At 39.3% G+C, this 24,719-nt stretch overlaps 1 protein-coding gene across 1 annotated transcript; it reads left to right on the plus strand.

Annotated features, from left to right (window-relative positions):
* Nucleotides 1–6,198: 6,198 nt before the first annotated feature.
* Nucleotides 6,199–24,454, plus strand: LOC115823709 (NLR family CARD domain-containing protein 3-like). Its single transcript, XM_030787738.1, has 6 exons — nt 6,199–6,248; nt 10,047–12,083; nt 12,883–13,056; nt 16,266–16,439; nt 23,743–23,789; nt 23,910–24,454. Exons 1-6 carry the CDS (start codon nt 6,199–6,201, stop codon nt 24,452–24,454), a joined length of 3,027 nt encoding a protein of 1,008 aa, XP_030643598.1.
* The last annotated feature ends 265 nt before the right edge of the window (nt 24,455–24,719 follow it).

Raw genomic sequence — 24,719 nt, forward strand, 5'->3', positions numbered from 1 at the left:
CAAGACGAAAGCAGAACAACTTTAAGCCACTTAGTTACATCTAATTTGCATGAGAAGGTTAAGTTAAATATCAAATAAGCGAACGCTGGACGCACAGTTAAACTGACCCCCGCAAAGATGCACGAATGATGGGTTACTGATTATCTGTACTAATGTAATATGACAGTGTACTCTAATCGAATGCACAGATGATTCCCAACATATCAACAACATTTTATCCGAAAAGAGTGAGGTTCATATCGAAAACTCTATTAAAGTAGATGTGAGATGAACTATTTATGAATGTGAGACTTCGACGAGTCCTTTGTCCAGGTGTCCGCTGCGGCGGAATTCTGATTGGACCTGGCCCTTCCTTTAAGTTTGAGAGTGAAAACGAAAGTAATTACTACTACCTACGCCATTTTAAATAGAGAAAGAACTTCTGTCGAACTGTGACTTATTTTGTAGAACATTCTGAGCTTTTCCGGTAAGTGTGTTAAACGCGTTGCATGACGTGTTGATTCACTATCTTTAAAATATGAACGGTTTAATCGACCGGTGAAAGGTTTGGCCGTTAGTCCATAAGAATGTGCTTCGGGGTCATACGCATGTTATCTCTAAAAATGTAGACAAAACCTGGGTAAAAGTTGGTGTCGCTGGAGTAAACACCGCCTGTCGTTTGTCGCAAGGACATGCCGTGTACATTATGAACTACATAGATTGATTGTAACTGTGAATACAGCCCATGATTCCTTTTAGACAGTAATGAGCGGCATTCGGTTGTTTGTCGACGATAAAATGCGGATGTTTTATGGACAGCAGTGTAAAGTGGAAGATTTGTATGCATTTCTTTTATGATTATTATTATTATTATTATTATTATTGTGTTGTTTTGAGACCGTTGGAAGAGGACACGGTTGAGTGCGTTTCCTTGTTTGGTGATGAAACAAAAGAGGCGGGCCCTAAGACAGCCGGCTGATACAGCATCCACCCGGAACTGTTTTTTTTTCTCCGAAAATTAGATCTATTGCTTATTAATGATTTCATTTTTATATTTTTAAATCGGTAATTTCTAAAGTAAGTCCAAGAAATCACGTGTGATTAGACATTTGTTGTGCATAACAAGCGTTTAACACACAAAAAAGTATAAAGAAAACGTTTAATGACGATTTAATCGTATTAATGACATTCTTTAATATTTGAGACGGAAGTATACATGTTTATTGGAGTAGATTATTATCGCTGGATAAACTGCGGCCAGTCTTGGTGAAACGTGACATGACATTGTCTACCGTCTTGTCCCTGTGGAGTTAAACGTATAATGATCAGTAGATGCGACAGTGTGTAAGGAACAGTATCAAAGTCCAAATGTAGTAATTTTGCTATCTGCACGTTAAACACATCCAACTTTCCTGTGGTTTTCCCAGAGTGCGCAGCTGAGGGGTGGAATGAGAGCAAATCTCAACAGCTGTGATGTAGTTTTACCTGCTGAGACTTAAACAGCCTAAAAAACCGCAGTTCAGAGTTCAGTGACTAAAATGGTGATCAACTGGTTGATCAAGCACTGATTCAGCGTGTGAAACTGACAAGAGTTCAGTTCAGTGTGAAGAGTGCGGGAAGTGGAATCAAAACAGAGCTGAAGGAATCTTTAAAAGCTGGTCTCTCTTATATCACTTTAAAATACCACAGTGAGGGTTTTCTCATAGATGCTGAAATATTCAAAGAGAAAATTAAATAATTGTTGAAAGTTTTAAAATTGGAATAGCTCATTTTTCCCCTGTGGAGTGTTTCTGTAGACTGTCTGACTCAATCTGGATATACGCATGTATATACAAACCAGAGAAAACTGTCAAAGTGCATAATATTACATTAATAAACATATTTGACTTATACTGTGATGTATTGTTTTATATGTATTGAAAGTTCACATCATACACCGTTTTGTCATGGCTGAGATGAAAGTTAGAGTAGACTGTAATATTAACCATAACCATATGATCTTTCTTTCTCATGTTTTATGACATAAATCTTTTGTTTCTCCACAGAACTATGAGTGACATGTGAGTTTATGAAGAGCAGATCAGTACCTGTAGAGTCTGTGTGAATGAGGTGAAGAGGAGAATACTGAATCTAAAATGAGTCTCATAACAGACAGTGAGGAGGGGGGCCCTGTCTCTAAAAGGAGTCGCCATGGAGACAGAGAGGTGGGGGACACTGTTGACTACAGGACACAGAGAGCAGGATCTCCAGTCCCCAGCTGTGTGTCTATGAAGAGTCATAACTCTATGGTACAACCCATCTACTTCAATAGAGGAACAGTGTTCTCTGATCCCAGGTCAGTCTGTCTGTATGAATGTACAGTATATACAGATACAGAGTTGTCTGATCACAGGTCAGTCTGTCTGTATGAATGACTGGAGTCTTTAAAAGTGAATTTCTATTGGTTGGAGGAGGGGGGGGGGGATTCAGTGCTGACGTTATAATATTCCCCACTTCAGTTTTCATTACCACGACTCAAAGATTTTAAAACAGTTTAAAGTGAGTCGTTCTGAAGAGTTTGGTTTTTTTTCTGAAACGTAAATGGCTCAAAACATCAAAATTCCACAGTTTTTCATTTGAATTTTGCTGTTTTGTTTGTTGCATTACTGCATTTCTTGTTGCGTGAAGAGTACAAGTTCCCCTCAACCCAAGTCAATCAGTGTCATATCAACTCTGGCCTTAAAGTCATTAGACATAAACATTTCCCCAGTAAATGAGTGAGAAAACTAGTCATCAGGTTACCACTGAAATCAGTCTAAGAGACGTTCTAAACCAAGAATGTACTTAGTCAGCCACTGAATCAGTGTGAGAAAGACGTTCCACACCAAGAACATACTCAATCGACCACTGAATCAGTAGGAGAAACTCAGAAGAGCTATTTTAATGACAGAGCTGTGAAGAAAACTCCAAGTGTTATTAAAATTGTCAATGCATTAAAAGAGACATTAAAAGTGAATTTCTTTGTGTGTGTGTGTGTGTTAGTGTGTGCGTATGTGTGTGCGTTTGTGTGCGCGCGCATGTGTGTGCATGTATCTGTGCGTTTCCCCAGTGTGTGTGTGCACGCACATGTGTATGTGAATGTGTGTGTCTGAGTGTGTGCCTAAGTGTGTATGTCAGTGTGCGTATTTCCATTTTATTATGAATGTAGTGAACAGTATATTATTTTTCATTTCATAATGTCTAATGAAAAGCAGCACAGACTGATAACTGCACAGGACAGACTGTATATATTAATAAAGATTTTCCTTCATGTTTTTATTGTAACTCACAGAGTTCAGACACAGAGAGCAGGATCTCCAGTCCCCAGCTGTGTGTCTATGAATAGTAACAACTCTATGGTACAGCCCATATACTTCAATGGAGGAACAGTGTTCTCTGATCCCAGGTCAGTCTGTCTGTATGAATGTACAGTATATACAGATAGAGAGTCCTCTGATCCCAGGTCAGTCTGTCTGTATGAATGACTGGAGTCTTTAAAAGTGAATTTCTATTGGTTGGAGGAGAGGGGGGGGGGGGGGATTCAGTGCTGACGTTATAATATTCCCCACTTCAGTTTTCATTACCACGACTCAAAGATTTTAAAACAGTTTAAAGTGAGTCGTTCTGAAGAGTTTGGTTTTTTTTCTGAAACGTAAATGGTTCAAATCGTGTGTGTGTGTGCGCAATTGCGCGCATGTGTGTGTTTGTGTGTGTATGTGTGTGTGCGCATGTGTGCATGTTTCTGTGCGTATCCCCAGTGTGTGCGCGCGCTCGCACATATATGTAAATGTGTGTGTCTGTGTTTGTCTGTGTGGGTGTCTGTCTGTGTGTGTGTGGGTGTCTGTGTGTGTGTGGGTGTGTGTGGGTGGGTGGTGGTCTGTGTGGGTGTGTGTGTCTGTGTGGGTGTCTGTCTGTGTGTGTGTGTGTGTGTGTGTGTGTGTGTGTGTGTGTCTGTGTGTGTGGGTGTGGGTGTGTGTGTGTGTGTGTGTGTGTGTGTGTGTGTGTGTGTGTGTGTGTGTGGGTGGGTGGGTGGGTGGGTGTCTGTGTGGGTGTGTGTGTCTGTGTGTGTGTCTGTCTGAGTGTGCATGTGAGTGTGTGTTGGCCACTACCCGAGCATACATTTTAAAATATCACAAATTAGCTTTATGATCTGTTAACTGCACAGGACAGACTGTATATATTAATAAAGATTTTCCTTTATGTTTTTCTTGTAACTCACAGAGTTCAGACACAGAGAACAGGATCTCCAGTCCCCAGCTGTGTGTCTATGAAGAGTCATAACTCTATGGTACAGCCCATATACTTCAATGGAGGAACTGCGTTCTCTGATCCCAGGTCAGTCTGTCTGTATGAATGTACAGTATATACAGATAGAGAGTCCTCTGATCCCAGGTCAGTCTGTCTGTATGAATGACTGGAGTCTTTAAAAGTGAATTTCTATTGGTTGGAGGAGAGGGGGGGGGGATTCAGTGCTGACGTTATAATATTCCCCACTTCAGTTTTCATTACCACGACTCAAAGATTTTAAAACAGTTTAAAGTGAGTCGTTCTGAAGAGTTTGGTTTTTTTTCTGAAACGTAAATGGCTCAAAACATCAAAATTCCACAGTTTTTCATTTGAATTTTGCTGTTTTGTTTGTTGCATTACTGCATTTCTTGTTGCGTGAAGAGTACAAGTTCTTCTCAACCCAAGTCAATCAGTGTCATATCAACTCTGGCCTTAAAGTCATTAGACATAAACATTTCCCCAGTAAATGAGTGAGAAAACTAGTCATCAGGTTACCACTGAAATCAGTCTAAGAGACGTTCTAAACCAAGAATGTACTTAGTCAGCCACTGAATCAGTGTGAGAAAGACGTTCCACACCAAGAACATACTCAATCGACCACTGAATCAGTAGGAGAAACTCAGAAGAGCTATTTTAATGACAAAGCTGTGAAGAAAACTCCAAGTGTTATTAAAATTGTCAATGCATTAAAAGAGACATTAAAAGTGAATTTCTTTGTGTGTGTGTGTGTTAGTGTGTGCGTATGTGTGTGCGTTTGTGTGCGCGCGCGCGCGCATGTATCTGTGCGTTTCCCTAGTGTGTGTGTGTGCGCGCACATGTGTATGTGAATGTGTGTGTCTGTGTTTGTCTGTGTGGGTGTGTGTGTGAGTCTGTATATGTGTGTGTGTGTATATGTGTGTATGAGTGTGTATGTCAGTGTGCGTATTTCCGCCTTATTATGAATGTAGTGAACAGTATATTATTTTTCATTTCATAATGTCTAATGAAAAGCAGCACAGACTGTTAACTGCACAGGACAGACTGTATATATTAATAAAGATTTTCCTTCATGTTTTTATTGTAACTCACAGAGTTCAGACACAGAGAGCAGGATCTCCAGTCCCCAGCTGTATGTCTATGAATAGTAACAACTCTATGGTACAGCCCATATACTTCAATGGAGGAACAGTGTTCTCTGATCCCAGGTCAGTCTGTCTGTATGAATGTACAGTATAAACAGATAGAGAGTCCTCTGATCCCAGGTTAGTCTGTCTGTATGAATGACTGGAGTCTTTAAAAGTGAATTTCTATTGGTTGGAGGAGGGGGGGGGGATTCAGTGCTGACGTTATAATATTCCCCACTTCAGTTTTCATTACCACGACTCAAAGATTTTAAAACAGTTTAAAGTGAGTCGTTCTGAAGAGTTTGGGCTTTTTTCCGAAACGTAAATGGCTCAAAACGTGTGTGTGTGCGCAATTGTGCACATGTGTGTGTTTGTGTGTGTATGTGTGTGTGCGCATGTGTGCATGTTTCTGTGTGTGGGTGTGTCTGTGTGTGTGTGGGTGGGTGGGTGGTGGTCTGTGTGGGTGTGTGTGTTTGCCTGTGTGTGTGTCTGTGTGTGTGTGTGTGTGTGTGTGTGTGTGTGTGTGTGTGTGTGTGGGTGTGTGTGTGTGGGTGGGTGGGTGGGTGTCTGTGTGGGTGTGTGTGTCTGTGTGTGTGTCTGTCTGAGTGTGCATGTGAGTGTGTGTTGGCCACTACCCGAGCATACATTTTAAAATATCACAAATTAGCTTTATGATCTGTTAACTGCACAGGACAGACTGTATATATTAATAAAGATTTTCCTTCATGTTTTTATTGTAACTCACAGAGTTCAGACACAGAGAACAGGATCTCCAGTCCCCAGCTGTGTGTCTATGAAGAGTCATAACTCTATGGTACAACCCATATACTTCAATGGAGGAACTGCGTTCTCTGATCCCAGGTCAGTCTGTCTGTATGAATGTACAGTATATACAGATAGAGAGTCCTCTGATCCCAGGTCAGTCTGTCTGTATGAATGACTGGAGTCTTTAAAAGTGAATTTCTATTGGTTGGAGGAGAGGGGGGGGGGATTCAGTGCTGACGTTATAATATTCCCCACTTCAGTTTTCATTACCACGACTCAAAGATTTTAAAACAGTTTAAAGTGAGTCGTTCTGAAGAGTTTGGTTTTTTTTCTGAAACGTAAATGGCTCAAAACATCAAAATTCCACAGTTTTTCATTTGAATTTTGCTGTTTTGTTTGTTGCATTACTGCATTTCTTGTTGCGTAAAGAGCACAAGTTCCCCTCAACCCAAGTCAATCAGTGTCATATCAACTCTGGCCTTACAATCTCTCTCATTAGACACATACATTTCCCCAGTAAATGAGTAAGAAAACTAGTCATCAGGTTACCACTAAAATCAGTCTAAGAGATGTTCTAAACCAAGAATGTATTCAGTCAGCCACTGAATCAGTGTGAGAAAGACTTCCACACCAAGAACATACTCAATCGACCACTGAATCAGTAGGAGAAACTCAGAAGAGCTACTTTAATGACAAAGCTGTGACAAGAGACATTAAAAGTGAATTTCTTTGTGTGTGTGTGTGTGTGTGTGTGTGTGTGTGTGTGTGTGTGTGTGTGTGCGCGCGCGCACATGTGTGTGCATGTCTCTGTGCGTTTCCCCAGTGTGTGTGTGCACGCACATGTGTATGTGAATGTGTGTGTCTGTGTTTGTCTGTGTGGGTGTGTGTGTGAGTCTGTATATGTGTGTGTGTGTATGTGTGTGTCTAAGTGTGTATGTCAGTGTGCGTATTTCCATCTTATTATGAATGTAGTGAACAGTATATTATTTTTCATTTCATTATGTCTAATGTAAAGCAGCACAGACTGATAGCTGAACATTACAGACTGTATATATTAATAAAGATTTTTCTTCATGTTTTTATTGTAACTCACAGAGTTCAGACACAGAGAGCAGGATCTCCAGTCCCCAGCTGTGTGTCTATGAAGAGTAATAACCCTGTGGTACAGCCCATATACTTCAGTGGAGGAACAGCATTCTCTGATCCCAGGTCAGTCTGTCTGTATGAATGAACAGTGTCCTCTGATACCAGGTCAGTCTGTCTATATGAATGTACACTGTTCTCTGATCCCAGGTCAGTCTGTCTGTATGAATGTACAGTATACAAGCAGATACACAGATGTTACACAAGGCTGTTCATGTCTCCGTTTATTCAAGGAACTTTATTTCTTACCGCAAGATCATCTCTAGTATTGTCCATTATTTTCCCAAAATATTATCCAATCTTGTTTTTTTTTTTTTTTTGTTTGTTTTTTTTGATGGAATTTTGAGTAATGTTTCTCCTCCTTTTTGTTTTAATCTTGGTGACAAAACAACAAGTATTTCTTACATGAGATTTGCCAAAGGAGAATGAAGTTCGATGTTGTCATCTGTGTACATCTGAATTTTGCTACTTCACTTTATGTGTTACTGCATTCAGCCAAAGCACTGTTTCCCCACGGCCCAAGTCAATCTGTGTCATATCAGCTCTGCCTTTAAAATCTGAACAAAATGTCACCTGATCCAACACGTTATGTGTTACTGCCCTCTAGTGGTGAGAAGTGTCACAGCCTCAAAACACACACAAGCTGGAAACACATAAAACGTAAAAATGACCTGTACATATGCACTGTAATTCTAAATGATATATAATGACCCAGCATGTTCCTCTTATCTCACTAACATCTGCTTAATGACTTAATGATATAACTGTGTTATCTCTCATTACACACCAACATTTACTCAAAAAAGAAAAGAAAATCAGTAAGAAAGATAGTCATTAGTTTGTCCCTAAAATCAGACCAACAGACTTTCCAAAGAACAAACACGCTGAGGTCAGTGTCATGTGAGAATGACAAATTGAGGAGACATACTGTGATGTCATAACTGTGAAGAGAACTCAAAGAGTATCTTTGTCTATTGTGTGAAGACTGGTCTTTTCTCCATTTTAATCTCCATGACAACATGCAGAAGGAGTCCAGCTGAAAGAGTTAGATTTGATATAAACAGGTCAAATTGGACATTTTCCTGATGTAATCATACAGTGAAATATGACAAGTTATACCAGTGCCTCACACTGAGTCTATGTTTGAATCTCTTCATTTAACATATGGATTTGGATATACTATGTACTCTATGACAAATACTTAGAAATCTCTTATATAAGAGGTGGCTAACCATTCAGAGACAAAAGGTTGGAAAGACACAAAGCACACATTCACTGTGTGTGTTTATATAAATATCATACTCTACATAAACTTACCCAGGTAAAGTCTTGTCATTCCAGACCAACCACACCTACTGTTTTGAATGATTAAGTTTTTTTTTAAAGCCAGCTCAGTATAAAGTGATTGATGATACTGTCTCATTTGTGGATGTGTGGAGTCACTGAATGTGTCTGTATAAGTCAGTTGCTTTTGCCCTTGATTTATTTGTGTTTATCTTATTTTATCTGTTTGTTTATCATGTATGTACTTCTTTCTTTTTCTGTTTTCCCCATTTTGTTTTCATTGTCTGACCACCTGCTTCTCTTTCATTAAACATGTTGGTAACAGTGTTTTTTTTTATTTGTATGTAGCATGTACTCTCTGACAAACATTTAGACATCTCTTAGATAAGAGGTGGCTAACCATTCAGAGACAAAAGGTTAGATAGACACAATGCTCACATTCACTGTGTGTGTGTGTTTATATAAATATCATACTCTGCATAAACTTACCCAGGTAAAGTCTTGTTATTCCAGACCAACCACACCTGTTGTTGTGTATTATGTACAAAGATTCAGTTTACAGTGATATTCAGTTTATCCTCTCCTTCAGGGGTTTCTATTGCTAACATCTTAAATACTCTCTTAAGTTGATAATCTTTTTTTATTGAACTGAAACAGACAAATCACAAGTACAGCACAATGGATAGTTATCAGAGAAAACATTTCCCACTCTGACACTCACAGGCATTGAAAGGAGTCAAACAGCCAAAGTTTTTGTTGTTCTTGTTGTTGTTTAAACCAGCTCAGTATAAAGTGATTGATGATACTGTCTCATTTGTGGATGTGTGGAGTCACTGAATGCGTCTGTTTAAGTGAGTTGATTTTGCCCCTGATTTATTTGTTTATCTTATTTTATCTGTTTGTTCATCATGTATGTTCTTCTTTCTTTCTCTGTTTTCACCATTTTGTTTTCATTGTCTGACCACCTGCTTCTCTTTCATTAAACATGTTGGTAACAGTGTTTTTTTTTTCTTGGTTGCATGGTTCTGTTTACTGGTTGGAAAGACAGAAGCATTTTAAGTCAAGCATCTCTCTCTCTCTCTCTCTCTCTCTCTCTCTCTCTCTCTCTCTCTCCCTCTCTCTCTCCCTCTCTCTCTTTCTCTCTCTCTCTCTCTCTCTCTCTCTCTCTCTCTCTCGATTACAACTTATATTTTGCTGTAGAGCTGGACTGATGAGTCCCTCACTTCAGTATTAGTGTTTTCAGTAACTGTGTTAATGGTTACTTTTGTGCTTACTGTTTTCTTTCTTTCTTTTTTTCTCTTTTATCTCAAACGCCTGGATAATATATCTATGTTTTCTGTCTTCAGGGTTTCCATGTTTTCTGTTTGTTTGAAAAAGCAAACAAATGAAAAAACTGGTACACAACAATAAGTATTGTTGAAATTCTCTCTCTCTCTGTCTCTCTCTCTTTCTCTCTCTGTGCTGCAGGTGGAGTGGAGGGCTGACCCAGGATCAGTCCAGGTGTGGTATGTGTGAGCAGGTTCTGAGAGATCCAGTCTCTACCAGCTGTGGACACAGTTTCTGCAGACAGTGTATCAGCACGTACTGGGAACAGTCTGGTCCATCAGGAGACTATGTCTGTCCCCAGTGCAGAAAGAGATCCAGAACACCTCCTGTTCTACACCAACACAAAGTCTCCAACTCTACATCAGATGATGTCCTGCTGAGAACTATTGAGGCTCATAAAACCATCATGAAAAAGAAGTGTGAATACTTATTTGAAGGAAACACACTACGAGGAGACCACACCCTCCTCAACAGGATTTACACAGAGCTCTACATCATAGAGGGAGAGAGTGAAGGAGTGAATGAAGAACATGAAGTTTTACAGATTGAGACAGCATCCAGGACACAAAGTTCACGAGACATACCAATCAACTGCAGTGACATCTTCCAACCCTTGACCACTCAGGAACATACAGGGAACAGAAAAGAGAAAGAAATCAGAACTGTGCTGACCAAGGGCATAGCTGGTATTGGAAAAACAGTCACTGTTCAGAAGTTTATTCTGGACTGGGCAGAGGGAACGACCAATCAGGACATTGATTTCATGTTTGTACTTCCTTTCCGGGAGTTGAACTTAATAAAAGATGAGCACTACAGTCTTCATGGACTTCTGCTAGAGTTTCATCCAGAACTGAGAGATCTGGATCCAAAGAAATATAATGTTTGTAAAATGCTGTACATCTTTGATGGTTTTGATGAGAGTCGACTTCAGTTGGATTTTTCTCAGAGGTTGTGTGATGTGACCACACCATCATCAGTGAATATACTGATATCTAACCTCATTCAAGGAAATCTTCTTCCCTCTGCACTCATCTGGATAACCTCCAGACCAGCAGCAGCCAGTCAGATTCCCTCTCGGTTCATCAGTCGTGTGACAGAAATAGTAGGATTCAATGATTCACAGAAAGAAGAATACTTTAGAAAAAGAGTCAGTGATGAGAGTCAAGCCAACAGAATCATCTCACACATCAAAACATCAAGGAGCCTCCACATCATGTGTCACATCCCAGTGTTCTGTTGGATTTCAGCCACTGTGCTTCAGGAAATGCTGCGTCAAGACAATATAAATGGGATTCCTAAAACTCTGACTGAAATGTACACACACTTCCTGCTCATTCAGACAAACATGAAGAACCAGAAGTATGAAGAGAGACATGAGACCAGCCCAACAAATCTTCTGGAATCAAGCAAGGAGATCTTCCTTAAACTCGCTAAACTGGCATTCGAACAGTTGTTGATTGGCAATGTTATGTTTTACGAGGAGGATCTGAGAGAATGTGGCATTGATGTGAGTGATGCCACAGTGTACTCTGGGATTTGTACGGAGATCTTTAAGGAGGAATCAGTGTTTCGTCAGAAGAAGATCTACTGCTTTGTGCACCTGAGTGTTCAAGAGTTCTTTGCTGCTCTCTATGTGTTTTACTGCTATATAAGCAAAAACATGGAGGCACTGAAGTATTTTCTGAAGAAAAAGACCAGAGCTGTGCCAGAGAATGTGTCCTTGGATGAGTTACTTAAGGGAACAGTGCATAAAGCCTTGGAGAGTAAGAATGGACACTTAGATCTGTTCATCCGCTTCCTTCATGGAATTTCACTTGAGTCCAACCAGAAACTCCTACAAGGTCTACTGACACATACAGAAAACAACCCAGAGAGCATTAAGAAAGTGATCCGAAACCTTAAAGTGACCCAAAAAAAGAACCCTCATCCTGAAAGATGCATCAATCTACTGCATTGCTTGACTGAAATGAATGACTGCTCAGTTCTAGAAGAAATTCATGCTTTTCTTAAATCAAAGAAGTCTAAAACAAAGCTCACACTTGCACAGTGTTCAGCATTGGCCTACATGTTTCAGATGTCAGAGGAGGTGCTGGATGAGTTTGACCCAAAAAAATACAACACGTCAGATGAGGGTCGTAGGAGACTGGTCCCAGCTGTGAGATGCTGCAGAAAAGCTCTGTGAGTTCACACATTTTTAAAGTAACACTCTCTTTTAGCAGCATTATTTGAAAGGAAACTTTAGTGTGGGGCTGATTTTGGACAGGTTCTTGGGCTCAGATAGTGGTTTTCAACCTTGAATATTATATTACTGATGAAATATTGTATACCATAAACATTCAGGGAGAGGAAAGATTCATGCAGGTAAACTTAAACACATGACAGTACAGTATATGAATGATGGGCAGTAAAACATCTGTGTATATAAAATATGCAGGTTGTGTGTTGTACATTATTATCTCTGTTTTTAACATTGTTTTGAGTCTCCTCAGTTTCAACAGGCCTGATACCACAGTACATAGGCCAGGGCTTTTCAGTTACACATTCAGATGGGCCGGATTTCAGAACCAGGCCTTGTTCACGGTCCAGCAATGTTTGAAAACCTATTTACATAGGAAATATAGAAATATTTACATTTATTTATAACCATTACAGCTTTACACATATTTACATTTACTTTGCATTTGGAGATGGAGAAATACACTTGCTTTTCTTAGTAGGGTGTAATTGTGGTCAATATTTCTTTTCAGTGCTGACAAAAATGCATTTCTTTCACCTTAACTACAAATCTGACAGCTGACAGGCAGATAGTGTCCGAAATGTATCAGCAGCTGTCTGCCCGTATGCCCTAGTGAGTGTTCTATGTACCAATCACTATATAGTGAGTAGGGAGTAGTGAGTAGGGAGCAATTTCTGACACAGTGACAGTGTTCCCATAATCAAAGCTTATCTGACCATAAATTTCCCTCTCTCTCTCCAGACTTGCTGGTTGTAAACTCACTGAACAGTCCTGTGAAGCTGTAGCCTCAGTTCTACAGTCAGTAAACTGTCCCCTGAGAGAACTGAACCTGAGTTACAATGACCTTAAGGATTCAGGAGTGAAGTCTCTCTGTGTGGGCCTGAAAAATCCACACTGTAAACTGGAGATACTGAGGTCAGTGTTAGTCATTCTCTGAATTTATGTATTTCTAATATGTTTTGTCTCATTTCTTTACCCTGGATTTAACTGTGTGTTAGATGTCTCGTTGAATTAGTTTACCTAAATTTATGAATTTTCAAGTCTTTTCTCATTTGTCTTTTCTTGTAGTCTGGATTAAAATGATCTCTCATCATGCTGAGAATTATATTCGTTCATATTTAACCATTAGCTATACTATGCAGGGGCATGAGGCACCTCCCACTGTAAAGAGGTTGACAAAGTTAGTTAATTGAAATTACACTGTAATAACACATACACTATCATTATCGTAGAAACATCGTCATTCCGACCCATCCTATTATCCAGCCAATGAGTAATATGTCTATCGGTGAATTAGCTGGCAGAGAAAAAAGAAAAAAGTTAATCCCTTAAGGCATTTTGAAGATTCATACGGTACTGTAATATTCTGTTCGGTCACGGCGAAGCAGGAAAAGAATTACACTCATTTTACACACAAATATAACGTGCACGTATAACCAAACCGTGATTACATCAGCGAAACGAATAATCTCAGATCCGACGTCTACAAATAAGTGTGAGAGATGTTTCGAGACTGTCCGTCGATTGGCAATTTTACAGCCAATAGAAAATCGAGTTACCAATTTCTGAAGTCCGCCAAAACAGCCAGCGCGCACGGAAAGTTTCTGAGGTAAATGTTGAAGTAAGTGGCACGGATCGACAATGATAGAAATAAACGTGATCCAGTCCACTTTCGAGGTAAGTATCTGTTTTTATGAAATGTAATGGTTTAGTAATCAGAGAATTTAATGATCATCAGTTTAGATTTGTGTTCAGACAGTTTTGTAGTTTATCTCAGACAAACATTTGCTATAGCATGTGAGGAGATTTCATTCCACACTTGACAGCCAATAGATGTTGAAGTAACGTATTGAAAAACTAGAAACAATCCACTCCTCTTTCGCTGTCCTCTATACACACAACGTAAGTATCTTTCCTATATTTTAATATTTCGATAACCGTGTTTATTTTTGTTCAGACGGTTTTTTAATTAATCTCTGACACAGATTAGCTATAGCATGTGAGGGGATTTTCATTCCAAACCTGACAGCCAATAGAAAACCGAGAGACTCCTTTCTCAAACCCGCGAACTGCAGGAATAGAGCAGTAGCTTAAAAGACCGAGTGAGTTCTCTGAGGTAATAACTGGAGAATGGGAAGGAGTTTGTCGGAAATGCCAACAACGTATGATCCACTGTCTCTGTTTATGTGCGTTAACATATAAAGTAAGATTCGTTCTGTTTAACATTATAAAAATGTTAGATTAATTATCACTTTAGATGTTTGTTCAAACGGTTCTGTAATTACCCTTTGACACGTTAGCAATAGCATGTGAGGGGATTCTCTCTCCAGACACAGCGTCTACATTTTCAACCGTTTTTTATGGTGTTAGTCTGTTATAATTTGCCTCATACTTAACCTGCGCGTACTTTGGAGAAATAATAAAGTATTTCTCTTTGTGTTTTAATGGAACATAATTGGATCTGGTGGTGATTATTTTATAACTAGTCTTACTGTGTGTTATTACCATGTCATTTTGGATAACTACTGTTACCTGTTTATCTGAATATGACTCTGAATATGTAATTATATGTGTATTTGTCATTAGTCTCTGTGGACTGCAGTGTAGAGTACAGAATCATTTACACTTCCAGTCCCAAAATCATAGTCTGTGTATTGACTAATGTAGGAGATGTCGCTATATTTTAAGCTCTCTCTCTCTCTCTCTCTCTCTCTCTCTCTCTCTCTCTCTCCAGACTTGTTGGTTGTAAACTCACTGAACCGTCCTGTAAAGCTGTAGCCTCAGTTCTACAGTCAGTAAACTGTCCCCTGAGAGAACTGGACCTGAGTGACAATGAACTTCAGGATTCAGGAGTGAAGTCTCTCTGTGTGGGACTGGTGAATTCATGCTGTAAACTGGAGATACTGAGGTCAGTGTTAATCACTGAAAATACAATATTTATAATTGTTTTGTCTGAGCTGGTGTTTCACGCAGGGACCCAGACTGACATTTTGTCAGAAACATTCTAGAACAGTCCTGAAACTTTGTCTCAACTATCCCAAAGTGAAAACTGACTGTCTCAAATATAATGTTGCATTTGTTACATAACTGATCTAGTTTACATAACATAATTTAAATTATGTACATTTATTTCTCAGTTGAAGTATTTGTGTTTCCATTGTGCCATCAGTCATTTTCAAAAACTATACAGTTTTGACTCTGTATTTTTAAATCTATAGTTGTAAATACTGCTAGACCAGGGGTGGGCAAATCCAGTCCTGGAGGGCCGGTGTTCTGCCGGTTTTTGTTTTCACCTCTTAGCTACCTGTTGATTTTCACTTTGAAAACAGGTGTGCATGCTCTTCAGCCAATCAGAGACTGTATTTAGTTGGTTGACAAGAAAAACAGCAGGACCATAGCCCTCCAGGACCGGATTTGCCCACCCCTGTGCTAGACTGTACAGTCAGTTACTACATAACTTGTTGTTCTGTGGTCTCTGTGTAAAGCAATTCACATGTTTTTATTTGAACTCTTTATGAAAGATCCATTTGACTTTCTCTATCAGTGTTTGGTAAATGTCATTACTACTACATGTTTTTTCATCAGACACTGATGAGGTGACAGTGTTTATTAAAGGACAGAAAGATGTTCTGACTCTTAACAGGAGTCTGGTCTCATATGAGAAGACCCTTCAGCTAAAGTTCAGTCAGATAAAAGTGCAGGTCTCATAGGAGTGAGAATTAAGAATCGAAAAAGACCAGAATAAAGTCAGAAAACTCAACAGTACAGTTCTCTACAGACTAATGATCACTTTCCCACTGATCCAGGTACAGATTTGAGTGTCTGCTTAACAGCGCAATGCAGAGAGGATTTGTGTCAACTGTATTTTGGTCATTAGTTTATGTTTTCCATTTGTTTGTGTTTCAGTTAAGTAGTTTTTCAGTTTCATTAGTAGCTAACTTTGATAAATGAATTTGTCCAGTTAAGAATCAAACATTGTCAGAATGAAGTTAACAGTGGAGTACATTTAACTACAGGATAATGACAACATTCCCATTGATTCAGAATCAGAATTCAGATTTCAGTCTATCTGCTTAACCATGGATTTGTGTAAACTGTAAATCTCTCTCTCTCTCTCTCTGTAGGTTGTCTGGCTGTTTAGTGACAGAGGAAGGCTGTTCTTCTCTGGCTTCAGCTCTGAGTTCAAACCCCTCACACCTGAGAGAGCTGGATCTGAGCTACAATCACCCAGGAGACTCAGGAGTGAAGCTGCTCTCTGCCAGAGAGAAGGATCCACACTGTCGACTGGACACACTCAAGTAAGTAGGGTGTGTGAGAGAAAGAGTGTTAGAGTTTGTGCTTGTGTGTGTGTGTGTGTGTGTGTGTGTTTAATAGTACGAAAGAGTATATTTTCAAGATTGTGTGTTTATGTATGAGAAATAAAGAGAGTCCTAGTGGAAATTCCAGTTCAAATCCAGTAGAAAATCCCAGTAGACATCCAGTTCAAATCCAATAGACATCCAGTAGAACACCAGTAGAAAACCATTTAAAAACCAATAGAAATTTTAACGGGTTCTTATTGGTTTTGTATAAGGCAGTTGAAACACATTCAGCTGGTTTCATAACTGGTTTCTACTGAATGCCCTGTAGACATCGAATAGAACACCAGAAGAAAACCATTTAAACACCGATAGAAATTTCTACTGTAATGTATTGGTCTGGTTCCAGTTGGAAAAAAAAACTGGTAGAAGCTGCTGGTCTCAGATGGTCTGTATTGGTTGAACTGGTCTCAAATGGTCTGTATTGGTTGAACTGGTCTCAAACAGTCTGTATTGGTTTTATCTGGAGATAACTGGGTTATTGGGTTCACAGTGGTGTCTGAAACGTTCCAGTTGGTATTTAAATGGATTAAATAATTTCAGTAGGTGGAGCCTGGACTGATAGTGAAAACATCACTGCATTTGATTGATGTTGTGACTGTTTACATCCACCACGCCCACACAGGCCCATAACACACACACACATCTTTGTTTACTGTAATCTATACATACACCTTGATAATAACAATTTAACAGAGAATACTGAAACAGAGACAACAAGTAAATGTATAATGAATACATTTATTGTCACTGTACATGTACAACCAGATTCAGTGTGCAGTACCAAGCCACGCAGAAGGAATTAAAATAGAACTACAAAATGTACATGTGAAGAAAATATAGAAACATAAAAATATGAATAGAGAATGATTCTTAAGTGGCAATGCAGTGCCTCAGGACATGTTTTGTTTGTTTGATTTAATAGACTATACAGTATGTTGGAGGATTTAAATTTCTAAACATTTAAAGTGCAGTGTCCAATTCTAGGCTACTTAATAGTCCTAAATATGGTTAACTAAGCATACAACATTCACTAGTAATGGTCATAAATACAATACAGGATTTCACTTTTAAAATCATACTTTGTCGTTCTTAATGGCAGTGACCTCCAATCCAGCGCTGCCTTTCCTGCTGGGTGAGGCTGTATCTGCCCTTATTTTGGGGACGGGGGCCCTCTTGTTCTCCAGACGCTGTCTTAGCGAGTTCTCTTCAGCTGAACTATATAAAATCCATAACTATGTCCTCACTAAAGGCATTAACAGCAGCAGGCATACACAATATAAAACCGTATCTCCAATCAGCCGTTATCTGTCCAGCCTCATATTACGGTTACCAAAACACAAACGGTAGCGAGCGTGTGTTACACTGAATCCACAGTCTGATCAGTGGGAGATACAAAGGGAACACACAGGGAACTGATTCAGTAACATTATCATCTGTCTTTAACTATCAGTATAACTCTACTCACATACTAGCCCACAAAGTGAGGACTTGTTTTTGTCATATGTCAAAGCTAAACTAAGTTAAAGATAAGAAATACGTGTGTTTTTCTGTTGTTTCTGTTGTGTGTTTGTCTCTGAAACATAATACAGTGTGTGGAGAAATCAGAGAGTGTGTGTTTTATTAGTGTTTGTTCATAAATGTGTGTGTGTTGTGTAGAGCTTTGCTGATTGAGTGTGTGTGTGTGTGTTAGGGCTGCTACTAACGACTGTTTTTCTATTGATTAATCTATCGACTAATTTACCGATTAGTTGATTAATCTAAGCGATTAATGTATTTCCACAAAATCAAATTGTCTGTTTCATTTAAGTTCATTTTATTTTGACAACAGCAGTGTTCATTTTGGCAGGTGATTTTGATTTAGTCTTAGTTTTGGTTTTTTGACTAAAATACATATTTGTTTTTGTCATATTTTAGTCATTTGATCATTATTAGTTTTAGTCTAGTTTTAGTACATGAAAACTGGACAAGGTTTAGTCATGTTTACGTCAATTTGCTTTTTTTTTTAAATTAAATCATAACAGTGATTTCATCAAGCACACAGATATTCTTAGGCTTGCTATAGGTATGCACAATTAACGTTACCAAGTCAAGTGAACAGGAAAACATAGCCGTCTGCTTCTACCTAACGAAGTCAAGCCTTTAAGTTGATTTGGATAGAACTTTTTTTTATCATTTCTTGGTGGTGCGTCTTCAAATGCCTCTTGAGGTTTGAGGTATTTTTCCAATCGATTTTGCACCCACATTGTCTGCAGTGTGTTTTACTATCAGTTGTGTTATAGCTAAAATGTGTCACAAATCCGTCCTTTTTCTTCTTCAGAGAGTTGCCAACACCGTAGCCAGATGGGAAATGTTAAAGTATCGTAGCACAGGCTTAAAATGATCGTATTTTGAGGGAAATTGTCGTACGCGAGTCATAACCAAAGGAACAAATCCGTGTAAATATTGTCGGGCAGACACTGCGCAGCTTTCAGAAAGAAAAGGACATTTGTTAACCTTAAGTGTTCCTTAGTAATGAAAGTTGCAGTTGTGTAAACTCTCTCCCTCTTTTTCACCCTTCTTTATCTATTTCTATCACGCTCACTCTGCCTCTCTATCCTTATTCCCTTTGATCCCAGTTCTCTCTTTATGGCCCAGGCCTCCCTGCGTGTAAGACCAATGCATACCAAAGCAGGAACCACTCGCGGTAACACCTAACAGACGCCAGGCTTGATGTTTTAGCGCAGCAACCCCCAGACCATTTGGTCAAATGCTGATAACGTTTAATTGCGAAGGAGACTAGATCACCTCGGGAGGTTAGTTTCCCTGTGAGAATGGAATTTGGACCATGCCACAGACCCCTTCTACATCACTCCATTTGGGCGTGAACTAGGTAAAACAAAAAGAAAAGTTAAACTAACTATGCGCCACGGTAAAAGAAATTATGCGCTCAAACCATAACCATCCCTATAGTCATAAAAGCGCGGTATAACTTGGAAATAAACCATAAATCAAGTCACAAGCAGCCAGTTTTATGACCATCGGTGTAGCTGTGCTGTTTTTAATGGTAAAGAAACCATATTTGGTCTTGTTTGGGAGCATAAAATGTGGTAGATTCGAGTACGCGGATGTAATTTTACTCCTCTTTAGAAAAAAAAAGGTAAAATTATAGGCAGCAGGCTTCGTTTGAAACCTTCCAAGTTCTAAGGGGTGTCCCCCTCCTTGGGCTGAAGACACCCCCAAGAGAGATGGCAATACGCCCTTTTTCTTCAACAGATAAAAAGGCAAACACGTTGCTAGTCCTCAGTGCGTTCTTTTGTTCCCCGGTCGCCGCGGCACCGTACCTCGTCCCTATCTGCTCGCCTCTCTGAAGAATTGGTCCCGTTGGATCACTACCGAAGAGCTGCGTCTGGAAGCGTCGCTCAGCAAGCCTTCTACCTCTCCAGACTTCCATACCTGACCGTGGCGGGGCCTGCTCTTTCTCTTCCCCTTTCTCTCCTCTCCTCACTACCTTTAGAGTAAGTAATCATACTAGGACATCACTCAGATAATTCTGTTGGTTAAGCGTGCCTCTTCGTGAGTAATGCCTCATACTTGCGTAGTTGTTCATTCAGACATACTTTAAGTAACGAGGATATTGTTGTTATCTGCCGTTAGTTGTTTATCTTCTTGTTAGTAGATTAGATGCTGTTGTATGTGTGTGTATAGCAGATGTGCCTTAATCCCACCTGAGTTCCAGTTTATTCGACATTAGATTCCTTCTGTACCGTATGAATTTGATCGTTGTAATAAACGTGTACGTCCGTATTTCTACCCCTTGAGTGAGTGAGAAGTTATTTCTTAGTTACTGAATGTGGTGATCCAGGAACTTAGTTAGCTAGGAGTACTGAATTCGAAGAGTGTTATTGTACTTGCTACTTAATGCTGTTATTTATTATATGTACGGCTAATGAAGAGGTATTCAAAATAATTTCTAGGTTCAGTGTTCAGAGCGCTGAGCTGTAAACAGAGTTTTTAGAATATCTGTAATTTCGCTGGGTTCAGGTTCCAAAATAAGGTTATGGTTGCAGCAAAGTGATATTAGTATTAAGTCTAATATTCACAGTGAACCATTAACCAGATTTTCCTTATACCTTTGGCACGACAATATGTAATTTCATAAAACACGTATTCACTGAGAGGAAGGACTTTTTGGCAGTGCTGACAAAGCCACATTGTTTAAAGACAAACGTTGCCTCTGGCCTGTCCTCACCTCACTGTTCAGCACCTTTTTTTTGGTGCTGTTTTCACGTGGATGCAGCAGCTGTATCTAGTGCAAACTCTCTTCATATGAGCGGGCGATCATTTGACCAGCTCATGTAACTTTGTAATATTATAACGGTAACTGCATTGCACTGGATAAATATAGTACTGGCCCGTAAGTATAAAATACAAACTTTTGATTTGTCAAGAAGATCTGATTAATGGTTAAGTTAACGACATTGGTGCTGGTGTGAATCATCACAACAAGAATGACTGGCTGGAAAGACTGTGAGAGGAGATGTGTAAACACAGACGTATAGATCTATATTTTACTGTCCTGATGTGTCGGGACATGAATTAAAATGAGACAGTCTATCCTGATTACAACTATATCAAATGATCCTACATTATGGGACTGTTGGCTGGTTGCCAAGTGAAGGGTAGTTAAAATGTTTAAAGTTTGATTTCCAGAGGAGGGAGGAGGGGCTAGAACTGCTTGTCCATTCCTCCGTCTCTGACATTATCGTTTGGTTACTATTCCTCAACGAAAATGGTTATAGATTTCATCGAAGTTTTTATTTTCAAAGGTGCATTTTATTTAGATATCGTCTCATTTTTGTCGCGGGAAAAAGTTCGTTGACGAACATTTTTCGTCATAGTTTTCGTCAACGAAATGAACACTGGACAACAGCAAACTTAAATTGATCACAGTTATTCAAATGTTATCTATTGTATTTATGACATTCCCTACACAAAGAAATGTGATTAAAGTGATGACAGAAATAAAATAATTAGATAAGATACATGTCCCAACAAGCCCAACACACACACACACACACACACACACACACACTGACACCGTCACTCAACGTAGAATAAATCCAGATTCTGCCCTACACATTTTCTCAAACACTTATTCAATGGAAAGTCTAAAGTATCAGACAGACGACTTTATGGCTTTAAGAATGTATTTAGCAGCTCCAAGGATGAAAGATATTAAAAATCTCTCCCTATTAATGGTAATGTAATAAACATGAATAGACAACACTGAGCCTACAGTGGTTTGGGCTTTTGTGACAGTCCATCATCCAGAATGGGGCCTGTGTGTTTTCTCTTCAGGTGCTGGTGCATAGCATTAGTGCCGCTGTGGTAATGCCATGGAAACTGTGCACAGTGTACAAAGCGCCTTTTTGTTTTGGGATCATCTGAAGTCCTCCCATACTTTGGAAGCCTTGAGTCTTTGGAAACTTTGACGCTGAACCTCTTTCACCACCGAGTCGCACTCTGCTGCAGCCGCCACCATTTTTTACAACTCCAGCGTTGACTGGAGTCGACCAGTGACTGGAGTCAAAAACCACTGAGGTCATGCACACAGCAGTTACATAGTGAAGAAAAACCTTTGTTTTAATGAACTGAAGCGTTTTAGAAATCAAAAAAGAAAATTCATGAAAATGAAAAAAAACAAACAATGTGTCGAATTCAAATTTTGATGTCGACGCGTTTTCAGCATCGACGTAGTCGATTACGTCGGCTACTCGCGGCAGTCCTAGTGTGTGTGTGTATGTGTGTGTGTGAGTGAGTGTGTAGAAGAGAGAGGTGTGTGTGTATGTGTAAGAGAGAAATTCCTCTTCCCTCTGACTGTGAGGGTGAGAAAGGAGTGTCACTTTTTGTGTGTGTGTGTGTGTGTGAGTGTGTGTATGTGTCTGTTAAAGTGGGAGACAATGTATTTTGTTGAGTTTGTGTGTCAGGCTGAGAGACAGTATGTTTGGGTGTGTGTGTGTGTGTGTGCATGTGTGTGTGTATGTGTGTTAAAGTGAGAGACAGTATATTTGGGTGTGTGTGTGTGTGTGTGTGTTAAAATGAGACAGCATATCATAGTGTGTGTATGTGTGTTTGTGTTAACGTGAGAGACAGTATGTTTGGGTGTGTGTATGTGTGTTTGTGTGTGTGTTAAAATGACAGACAGTATATTTGGGTGTGTGTGTGTGTGTGTGTTAAAGTCAGAGACAGTATATTTTGGCATGTGTGTGTTTGTATATTTCTGTTTTTATTGTTAGTTGTAATTATTCTGTTTGTTATAAAAGTGCAAAAGAACTTCAAAAGAGTGCATTGACAGAAATGTTGATTTTTCTGTGTGTGTGTGTGTGTGTGTGTGTGTGCGTGCGCAAGCGTGTGTGTGTGTGGGTATTTGTATGAGAGTGAATTTGTGTATTTATGTAATTGCAAATATGTTTGAGAGTGTGTGTGTGTGTGCATGTTAAAGTGAGAGACAGTATATGTCTGTGTGTGTGTGTGTGTGTGTGTGTGTGTGTGTGAATGAGTGAGAGAGTGTACTCCTGTATGAGTGAACATGTTTATTTATTCTGTGTGTGTGAGTGTGTGTGTGTGTGTGTGTGTGTGTGTGAGTAGTTTGTATAACTGTGTATGTATGACAGTGTGTGTGTGTGTGTGTGTGTGAGTAGTTTGTATAACTGTGTATGTATGACAGTGTGTGTGTGTGTGAGTTGTTTGTATAACTGTGTATGTATGACAGTGTGTGTGTGTGTGTGTGTGTGTGTGAGTAGTTTGTATAACTGTGTATGTATGACAGTGTGTGTTTGTATATTTCTCTGTGTTTGTATATTTCTGTTTTTATTGTTAATTGTAATTATTCTGTTTGTGTGTTTATAAGAGCTTTAAAAGAGTGCATTGACACAAATGTTTATTTTTCTGTGTGTGTGTGTGTGTGTGTATTTGTATGAGAGTGAATTTATGTATTTATGTGTGTTTGCAGATGTTTTTGAGAGAGTGTGTGTGTATTTGTGTATTGTGTGTGTGTATGTCTGTTAGAGTGTGTTAATTTATGTGTGTGAGAGACATTGTGTGTGTGTGTGTATAGGTGTGTATGAATGTCTTTTGTCTGTTGACATAAAATCACAAAGACAGACAATCAGCCATTTTGTGTGTGTTTGTATGAGATGAATTCACTTCCTGTTGTGTGTTTGTATGAGATGAATTCACTTCCTGTTGTGTGTTTGTGTAGTGTGGATCATGGAGCAGAGTTCAGGATCAGACCAGGATTAAAAAAATGTGAGTTTACACACACACACACACACACACACACACACACACACACACACACACACACAAACACACAGAGTTGAGAGTGTGTTATGTGTTTTCTCCTCTAATTTCTCTTCTTCTCTGTAGATGCCTGTGATCTGACACTGGACCCAAACACAGCAAACACAGACCTCTCTCTGTCTGAGGGGAACAGAAAGGTGACATGTGAGTGGAAGACACAGTCGTATCCTGATCATCCAGAGAGATTTGATGGTTACTGTCGTCAGGTCATGTGTAGAGAGAGTCTGACTGGACGCTGTTACTGGGAGACTGAGTGGAGTGGAGTTGATGTTTATATATCAGTGACATATAAAGGAATCAGGAGGAAAGGAGGGAGTGATGACTGTGGGTTTGGACACAATGAAAAGTCCTGGAGTCTGAGATGCTCTGGTAACAGTTACACTGCCTGTCACAATAAACAGACAACTGACATACCTGCCCCCCCCTCACACACACACAGAGTAGGAGTGTATCTGGACTGCTCGTCTGGAACTGTGTCCTTCTACAACGTGTCCTCTGACACACACACACTCACACACATACACACATTCCACTGCACATTCACTGAACCCCTCTATGCAGGGTTTTATGTTTATTATGACTCCTCAGTGTCTCTGTGTCAGATCAAATAAATAAACGCACACACTCTGAAATACTCATATACACACAAAGACACACAAACTCTCTTTTTCACACACACACACACACACACAGCCAGGGTTTTATTTATGTATCAGAAATCTGTGAGTGTAATAATACACAATTGTTAATTAATTCACAAAGTTTTATGGAGATTTTTTTTCAGAGATTCTTGTCCATTTCCTTTTAAATTCTTGTTTGTTTTTCTTTTGTTACAAATGCAATATAAACATGTTGATGTCAGAGAGAAAAACAAAT

Source organism: Chanos chanos, chromosome 11, assembly GCF_902362185.1.
Source record: "Chanos chanos chromosome 11, fChaCha1.1, whole genome shotgun sequence".
Taxonomy (NCBI): domain Eukaryota; kingdom Metazoa; phylum Chordata; class Actinopteri; order Gonorynchiformes; family Chanidae; genus Chanos; species Chanos chanos.

Coding starts and splice junctions, on each gene's coding strand:
- LOC115823709 (XM_030787738.1), top strand. CDS start 6,199: ATGGTACAACCCATATACTTCAATGGAGGAACTGCGTTCTCTGATCCC. Junction 13,057..16,265: donor TGTAAACTGGAGATACTGAG/GTCAGTGTTAGT, acceptor CTCTCTCTGTAG/GTTGTCTGGCTGTTTAGTGA. Junction 23,790..23,909: donor CAGACCAGGATTAAAAAAAT/GTGAGTTTACAC, acceptor TCTTCTCTGTAG/ATGCCTGTGATCTGACACTG.